The sequence below is a fragment of the Saccostrea cucullata genome, unplaced genomic scaffold (assembly GCF_032062105.1).
Source record: "Saccostrea cucullata isolate Sc308-1 unplaced genomic scaffold, CSIRO_AGI_Scuc_v1 ctg4816, whole genome shotgun sequence".
Lineage (NCBI taxonomy): Eukaryota > Metazoa > Mollusca > Bivalvia > Ostreida > Ostreidae > Saccostrea > Saccostrea cuccullata.
The window spans coordinates 17,525-26,937 of NW_026936507.1; the positions used below are offsets into that span (position 1 = coordinate 17,525).

The 9,413-nt window shown below is 33.2% G+C and overlaps 1 protein-coding gene across 1 annotated transcript; it reads right to left on the reverse strand.

Moving 5' to 3' along the window:
• Window positions 1-604: 604 nt before the first annotated feature.
• LOC134245740 (arylacetamide deacetylase-like) lies at window positions 605-4,077 on the reverse strand. The gene is made up of 6 exons (XM_062727996.1): window positions 3,921-4,077; window positions 3,634-3,741; window positions 2,693-2,813; window positions 2,544-2,607; window positions 2,284-2,405; window positions 605-1,299 (listed from the first exon to the last, which is right to left on the reverse strand). The coding sequence occupies exons 1-6, from the start codon at window positions 4,065-4,067 to the stop codon at window positions 656-658; spliced, it is 1,206 nt and encodes a 401-aa protein (XP_062583980.1). The 5' UTR covers window positions 4,068-4,077; the 3' UTR covers window positions 605-655.
• Between the last annotated feature and the right edge of the window lie 5,336 nt (window positions 4,078-9,413).

The following is a 9,413-nucleotide window of genomic DNA, read 5'->3' on the forward strand; positions in this document are numbered from 1 at the left end:
CTTTGCTGGAAAAATACGTCAATAGTAATCTAACAAAACTGTATGAGAAGCGATTATATCGTCAATTTTCCTCATCATCTGCATGTGTGGTTTACAACACTCAGTTAATTTGATATAAAAAAAAAAAAAAAACATGCTGCACGTACAAACAGTAGCTAAAACGAGTCAAACTATTGCCAAACACGTTGATGAAGCAGGGAAATCTATATTCTTCTTTCAAAGTTTTTATTTCCCAAGTTCTATGGTTGATACATGTTTAATGACTTTGCCTACAAAAACAATAAACACGTATTATAAATCCAATGCTAACTGACAGGATACACTTTAAACCAATCATTATCTACGGATTGTTCCTTCAGCCTGATCATGACAAGGTGTACAGAGGTTGTGACTGTTCCTGTTCCGAGTTCTGAATCTGAGGTTTTACGCTTTTTGCTCTGCATTCGATTTTATTGTTTTAGTGAATTTGTGACTTTGATTACTGTTTGCTATTTCCATATTTCATTTTAGTCAGTAATGTTCTCTCTATAATTCTTTTTCAACAAGATACAAATTAAAAAAAATCCCTTTTTTCAGTAAAAACGAAGACCAAAGGACAGTAAATAATGTTCTTTTTTATTTAAATATAATACAAATAAAAGTTGTTATATGTCATTTATAAATGTTTCCTTAAATAATTAGAATAATTTTCTATATATTCTAGAGCACTCTCGTAATAGAAAAACAAGACAAATCCATGTTCTAATCCTTCCATATGCTCATGTTCAAAATCTAATCCCAAAGACTTCATTCTCTTTGCTAGCAGGAATCCATCGTCCCGCAGAGCATCGAAATCAGCCGTCATGAGGTAGGTTTTCGGTAACCTCTTGAGATCATCGTTGCTGGCTAATAATGGTGAAAAATATGGATCAAGAAAGACACTAATATCAACATCTGATTTGGTTGAAGGCAAAGGTCTTTTCACAGGTTTAGCTGTCTTTTGGAATTTCAATGGCAAATTTTTGACATCGATAATATTGGAGTGTTTAACTCTGTCTACTTCTGATATGTGAGTATTTTCTAACATAGCACTGGTTAAAGGTTCATGCCCAAAGGCATATAGCTGCATACAGTGAATGAGAGTATCTTTCATACAGAATGATGTACTGCGACGGTCCGGATTTTCTAAATAGGACGGGAGATTCAGGTCAACCGCCTGTAGAACAGGATACATTAAACTGAGTAGTTTTAACTTCTGAGTATCCTCGTTTAGGAGTCGAAGGGCAGTCGCCATAGCAAGGTTCCCCCCAGCACTGTCCCCTGTAAACAACCAAACGAACAAATACAATAGGTTTTCAACTGTGGATGCTTGCACATCTATGGCACCTGATCCAATCCCTGGTGTTTTAGAGGGCCATGTTTGCTTTGCTCTCAATTTGTATTGTTTCAGTAGACTTTCATTACTGTCCGTTATTATGCGCCCGAATTTATTCGGGCGTATATAGTTTTTGTTCTGTCTATCTGTTTGTCTGTTTATCTGTTTTTCTGTTTGTTTGTCTGTCTGTTGTCAACTTTAACCTTCGCCATAACTTTTGAAACGTTCGAGATAGAGACTTCATATTTGGAATGCTAACTTCACTAATTAAGCACTTTTCAATGACACCAAGGTCTATGACCTTGTGACCTTGAGTGTAACCTTTATGCTAAAAATAGCTTTTTCGATTTTTGTTGCCGCCAGGCGCATAGTGTTTCACAAACACATGTTGTTTCCATATATTATTGTATTGTACTGTTAATATATTCCCCCAATTAACTGTACATATTTCTTGATGCATTTATATACTAAAGTGTGATAGCTATTTAGAGCATAAGAGTTAAAATTTCCGTACATATAGGCGTAATTGCACATTACGTACATTCCATGTAATAAATAAAGCTTTTTTATTGTATTGTCCTGCTAATATCATTCACATTAAATACCTAAAATAGTAGTACTAGTATTAAATAAAACAAATATATGCATGGTCTTTATTCGGTGAATGTAGAATAAATATTAATCTTTTCATATATCCCAATTAGACACAAGTGTTATATTCTGAGAGTGTAATGCTGTTAGGAACAATGATCTACTGAACGTTTTCTCGCGTCAAATCTTTATATAAGATATCTCACTTTAAATGGCAAAGGCTGAAAGATGATTTTACTTTAAAAATATTTGATTAACAAAATTAATGTTTGTTGAATATTTACATTTATCATTTCTTAGAAAAAATTATATGTTTCGAATCAATAGTAAACATTTACCTGTCAAACCAATTCTTGCTGGGTCCACTTTGTATTTTGCAGCATTTTTCAGGAAATATTTAACAGCTTTTACACAATCATCAAGCGGAACCGGAAATGGGTACTCAGGTGCGCGCCTGTACCTACATCAAAGTTCAAGAAGTCATCAAAACATGATACATATAAACAATGGGAGAGATTAATAGATAGAATTAAAAATTGTGCTTTACTTCTTAATGTGTTTATTATACATGTACAAGAGAAGCAAAATAATCTCATACTCAATAGACACAACTACTATGTTCGCATGCTTTGCAACCCGTTGACAAAATGCGTCGTAATCGTCTGTAAGAAATAAGGAAAATTAATTCTGTTTCACATTTGCATTAAAAAAAAATCTCTTAAATGATGAACTAAAGTGGCAGCTCACCCACGTCTAAATACGCCCATCCACCGCCATGAATATTAATAAGTGCAGGTGAAGACTCCGAGGAGAGACCTTTAGGGGTATAAACTCGGACCAGGACTCCGTCAAAATATTCATCTCGAATCTACAAATTGTTGATTATTTTCAAAAGTAAAGATTGTTGTAAAGATAAATATATTTTAAGTATGGACTCTATATGCGTAAAATCAATAGAATTCATTATAATTATTAAAATTCGTCTTAATCATGATACAGACTTGAGAAAAGATATTTAGTTTGTGTGTGAAAAAAACGTATATAGCCTATTCAAGTGTCTTTTAACAGTCTATAGGTTGAACATTATTGAACAGTTATTTCAAAACTCAATGGTATTTTTGTCTCGTATTTTAATACTTGAGAGGAACATGTTTGCCTATTGGTTTTAAAGGATGATGCAAAGTTTAATGACATTCCAGTCTCAACAAGATGACATTCGCGCTTGCGAAACACTGATCAATGCCCGGATAAGCAGCTCATGGTCATTTTTTTTTCAAAGTATGTTAAAATCAAGGTTATGAGGAAAATGAAATTTTTGTTATCAAAGAAAGGACTTGTCACAAGAAATATACTCAGTACATTAAAAATTAAAGATAAAACCTTGCAAAAAGGTTCAGAAAATACAATTGCAAGGTCAAAGTTTTTTAAAAGTAGTTTCAACTCCCAAAGTTAATGGCATGGGGCCAAGAATTGCTGCACTAAAAGATAGGTCTTCTCACAAGAATATATTCATTTGAAATTTGTAAACCCTGCCTTAATTAGCTAACGTTCCAAAATATCAACAATGTTAAAGTTTGATTTTCACAGGACATGAAAAATATTGCGATAGAAATATTGACAAGTCAGTGTGCTAATGATTGTACTTTTGTATGAAAGTCTGTCCATTTCAGCTCTGAATCAAATATTACCTGAAGCGATCCATCATTAGGCTCTCGTGAAAATATTTTGTTTACAGCAGAGACGTGTCTCGTGATGTTGACATCAGATCCCAATCCAAAGCTGCTCCCGATACCAGACTGTTATTTCAAAAACCGATAAACTAGAACTCGTAAATTTGAGTACAATATCAATCCATTTTTTAACCGTTATTTGAAAATTTCTAATGTTTTATATTGCCTTTAAAGAAAGCATAGGCAAAAAAAGATTAAAATCGCTTGCCTAATTGACAAGAATTTATTAATGTTTGAGTACTTACGATGTCATACATGAGTCTGACCATTGCTCGTGAAAACCTCTGCTTAATTGGATGCCTAGCATGATCAGGGAATGGTGTGTAGAGGTACAAGGCTAACGAGACTCCAAGTATGAGCCAAACTACAATAATTCCTATCCTTGAGTCCATTACGTTTGATATAAAAACCTCAATTTCAAGGGCACCACACTACCAGCGCTATCAAAACAAATGAAGAAACATCATTACTGTATACAAAGTTTTTGTCGTTCCGCTTTAATTTCCTATTTACATTTGCAAACAATTCTGCCCCGTCTTAAATTCGTCCAATCTAAGTTCTGTTTAAGAGAATGTACCGTATTCTTTAATTAGCCCCGTTTTAAATTCGCCCAACCAAAGGTAAGGCGAAATGGGCGAAAATTTTCCCCATATACAGTAATTCGAGCATGAAATAAAATATAAGGAGATAACAAACAGTATTCGAGCTCAGAAGTCAATCAAGCAATACTAATCAGAAGCAGAAAAAACACGGATTTCTGAAACATCAGATAATCGATCTTGTACCATGTACCATGTAGGAGTGAGCACCCCCCGTACGTAGCTAATAAGTCACATCCTCCGTGTGCTCCTTGTCATTGTCAGGAAATAACAGGAAGATCCGTCAGCAATTTAATGTGTAATGAAACATATGGAGATAAGAAAAAGTATTCACGATAAAAAGTCCATAAAACAATACAAAATAGGAGCAGAGCAAACACGAACCTCCAAAACATCAGATCAGAGGTGAGCATCCCCTGTCGATCGGTCACACCCGTCGTGTGCTCCTTGTCATGATCGGGAACTAACGGAAAAATCCGTCATCCATTCAGTGTATAAACAATGAACTAACACTTTATATGAAAAATTTCAGTCAGAATTTGATTCGATGATAAATTACTGTATTTGCTGACAAGGTCATTGTATCGAGCATAAAATTTATGAAAGTTGTTTCATCAACTTGTGTGTCAGTAATTTACCTCATTTTGGAAATTGTTCATAAGTGGAACTTGCTTTTGCGGATTGCATAAACTGTGAAATATAAACACTGTTTTTGATTTTAAAATATTTCATTATGTAATTAATACATAAATGAATCGGACAGTGGGCTTAGTCTATATAAGTCTTCTTATGTAAACTCTATATGCAGGTGATGAAGGTATATTGCTGCATAAATAATAAAAGTTGGTGATAGAAAAGTTAGTGTAATAACATTTATCATAACGCTTTCTGATTAGATAAGATAAGCTTAACATTATCGTCATTTCTTTGGCACCTCAATTTTATTGGGACATATCGTTTTGACATAAAAGTAGAAATAACCATTATTAGTTTACAAAACGTCGAAATATGTAAATGTCGAGTCCGTGGTTATGCCTTGTTCATAGAGTTGCGTTGTTTATTGTTTTGATTACATCGTTCGTGTTCTTTTTCTTCATCTTATTGCTATTAATGCCTAACCATATAGCAATATATAATTTTGTTTCTTGCTTTGTAAATTTAAGTTTTTACACTACTTTTGTTTTCTTTATATGAGTTATATAACTAAACTTTAAAAGAATGGGATTTGAATATTTAATTGTATGCTTCTTTACGTCACATTCGAGAGGGAAAACACTGAAGAGAAAATTATATTTACTCAGGATGAATACATTTTTAATTTATGTACAGTCTTAACGGGAAAAACTACGATTCCTCACCAATTGTATTATATGTACATAAACTGTTTGACGTGGGTCAAGTTTTTGTCAAATGCCATTTCATTTGAAAGACATTAGTTCATGTCTGTAATTTTGCTATCTATAAAAATCCCTTTTTATTTACTCATGGATCATTGAAAGGTCAATCAATATGCCCTTCCATTATTACCGTAAACGTATATCTCATTAAAACGTTTTAATGAGAGTATATATAAGCACTGTGACCTTAATTGCAGTAAAATATTATTAACAGAAAAGGTTTTACAAGTAAACAAACATCTCACCTCTTTGAACATCTATCCTTATGAAGTAGTAAGTTGTAACATCATATGACTTTTAACACCTCCATTACGATAAGTACCCCGTCGACTTAACAAGAGTGGTTATAAACTAGAACGTGAACTCAGATAAGTACCTATGTCAGACACTGTTTAGACCTTGCTGAAGTCACCCCTTTGTTCATATCAGCTTCAATACAAGGACTTTTTTTTTTAGAAATTCATAGTTTTAGCCTCTAGAATTATGGGACATTGTTCATGTTAGAAAACTGCATCTATACAATGACCTTGTCATCATAAACAATTTACCATTGAGTCAAATGTTGACTGACGTTTTCATACTAATTGTTAGTCCATAATTTATACATTGAATTGACGACAAATTTTTCCGTTATTTCTCGATCATGACAAGGAGCACAGGGCGGGTGTGACCGGTCAGCAGGGATGCTTACTTCACCAAGGCACCTGAACCCACCTTTGATGTTTCGGAGGTCCGTGTTTGCTCTTCTCGTATTTTGTATTGTTTTATGGACTTCAATATTGAATACTGTTCGTTATCTCCATATCCTTCTCATCCTTAACTTCAATTCGAGATTTTTTTCATTTTTATAGAGACGTCACCATATCATATACCGGTGAAGGGCTTCAAAATTAGACCTTTACTCGGTACTCAGGACCATTGAACACTGAGAAATCTTTATCGTGCCAACACCTGCCGTAATATGGGGCCTCAGATTTTAAGGTTTCATGCGAAGGACTCATAACTTTCACCTGAAAGTGTTCTAGGAACAGTTGCTAGCTATCGTCTTCGGTCAGTCGCTGTCGGTGTTCGAAATCACAACTTTCTGTTAACGTCTATTGAACTGAAATATTTCAAATGTTGCGTTCTTATGTTTCTCCTGTTTATCCTATTCTACCTTTCATTGTGTTATAATGTCTAGTTATACCTTTTGTTCAAGTTTTAAAGTTTGTTCTTATGGCAGAGTTTCTTTTCTTCTTTTGATATGGTAAGACATTGATACTTGACTGATAACCATGCGTTTAATTGTGCTAAATAATTACCATAAATTATATCAAATAATATTATCATGTAAACCCGTCTTACAACCCTGATAACCCTGAGGACCTACAAAGAGCGTTGAACATTTTTTCTGATTATTGTGACCACTGGAAACTTCAAGTAAATACAGACAAGACTAAGATAGTAATTTTTTCTAGGGGAAGGATCCCCAAAAACATATTTTTGTACAGAGAAGCACCAATTGAAATTGTGAACGAATTTAAATACTTAGGTGTTATCATGTCCCGTAGTGGTTTTATGTCCCGTAGTGGTTTTTTCAAAAGTGCCAAAACACACTTAACTAAACAAGCTTCAAAAGCAATGTATGGAGTACTTGGAAAGATTAGGTATTTTAACTTGCAAGTAGATTGTCAAATAGATCTTTTTGACAAAGTTATAAGCCCGATTTTGTTGTACGGGTGTGAAGTTTGGGGCTACGAAAACATAGATATTTTAGAAAAGGTACACTTAAAATTTTTGAAATTTGTTTTGCATGTTAAGTCCAGTACCCCAAATTGTATGGTGTACGGGGAAACTGGGCGATATCCTTTAATAATACGTATAAAGGTACGAATGATTACTTACTGGGCTAAACTTTTGATGTCACATGAGAGTAAGCTGACATACATAATGTATTACTTTCTTTATAAGCAATTTTCTGACGGATCATTTTTGCACCCATGGTTGAAATGTATAAGGGATATCTTGAATTCCTGTAGCCTGTCTTATGTGTGGATAAATCAAAACTTCATTAGTGTTACATGGTTAAAATCTATTGTGAAAGAAACGTTGTTAAATCAATTTTTACAAGACTGGCATATGAACATAGAAAATTCACCTAAATGTTTAAATTACAGGATTTTCAAAAACAATTTTGGACGAGAAATTTACTTAAGTAAACTCCCAAAAGACTTAAGAATTGTATTAACAAAATTTAGAACTTGTAACCATAAACTCCCAGTAGAATCAGGTAGATGGACTAATACTGATAGATCTTTAAGATTATGTAATCTATGTAACAAAAATACTTTGGGGGATGAATTTCACTATATAATGGAGTGTCCATATTTTTTGTCTTTACGGGTAAAACTTATTGATAAGAAGTATTAATGACAATTGTCGTCATATAAATACTTATAAATTTGAAAAAATTATGTCCATCACAAATGTTGATTCACTGTTTAAACTGTCTTTATTAGCTAAAAAGATATTGGCCTGCTTTTAGTAACTATTTAATTGATACTACTCTTCCTCGCTTGACTTTGTATTTTGTATATAATTATGTAAATATGTTCATATACCTCATATACCATTGTATGGTCTGAGTGTAAATAAACAAACAAACATACAATGAAGCGCATTAAAGTGGTATGTTTTTTTCTTCTGAATCGAAAGTTTGTGTGATTCTTATCGGATATCAAATGTAACATAATTGCACGCCCATTTCTTTTTAAACGAGAAGGAAAAATTCGTCACTTGATGCTTTAAGACCCATTCTTCTCGATTACAATATGAATTACACTGAAATTACGATTGTTTAAAGTAAAAAGAGAGAGAGTTTCAATTTCTGTTAAACACGTAGTGCAACGAATTTGGACATATTTATGAATTAATCACGTTTATTGTAGTTAACAGAACACAATTTGATTGGTTATTTTATTCATGAAAAAGCTGTTTTACAGTTATACGAATCAACCATTTAATCGGGGTTTTTTTCTTTAAAAAATGCGCGTGTCATTCTATGCCAATCAACTTTCAAAATAGCTTAAAATGTTTTATTCAAACGGAAAATTTTACCAGTTTAATGCGCTTCATTGTATCATGTCTCTAACTATATATCTCAGGGGCGGATCCAGCCATTTTTGAAAGGGGGGTTCCAGGTTTGTGCCCCTCTACCCCCCCCCCCCCCCCACACACACACACACACACATACACACACATCCTCTCTCAACCGAAGATTTACACACACGTGTGGAAATATCTAAGGTTGTGTTAAATAATATCTTTTAAGTCTTCTTTTGTTGAAAAGGTACTGTACCCCCAGTGCGAATTTAAAAAAAAAACACATTTCAAAAACTTCTGAAGCATTTAATTAAATTAAGTACAAAGAATTTTCCTTTAGAATTTGAAAAAAAAAATGAAATGGGGTTTAAACAAAGCGTTACAAGTTAGTTCCTTCAAAATATATATGACCAAAAAACGTACATATATAGCCAACACAGCCACAGATCTCGGGAATCTAATATCAAATTTAACCGTGCATATGGAACGCCGTCACTGCCTTATAGCATACAACTATGCATTTGTTACATTAAAAGTTTAAATCTAAAGTTTAAACTTATCTATAACTATAAGTTTAAACTTTAGATTTAAACTTTTAATGTAACATTTATAAATACATGAATTTTTAATTCATGAGTTAAAATTGAAATATAGCTTAATA

Excerpts from the sequence above, each read along its gene's own strand:
- LOC134245740 (XM_062727996.1), bottom strand. The coding sequence starts at position 4,067 with ATGGACTCAAGGATAGGAATTATTGTAGTTTGGCTCATACTTGGAGTC. Across the intron at positions 3,742-3,920 it reads TCAGACTCATGTATGACATC|TCTGGTATCGGGAGCAGCTT; the intron begins GTAAGTACTCAA and ends TTGAAATAACAG. Across the intron at positions 2,406-2,543 it reads ATAGTAGTTGTGTCTATTGA|GTACAGGCGCGCACCTGAGT; the intron begins GTATGAGATTAT and ends ACTTTGATGTAG.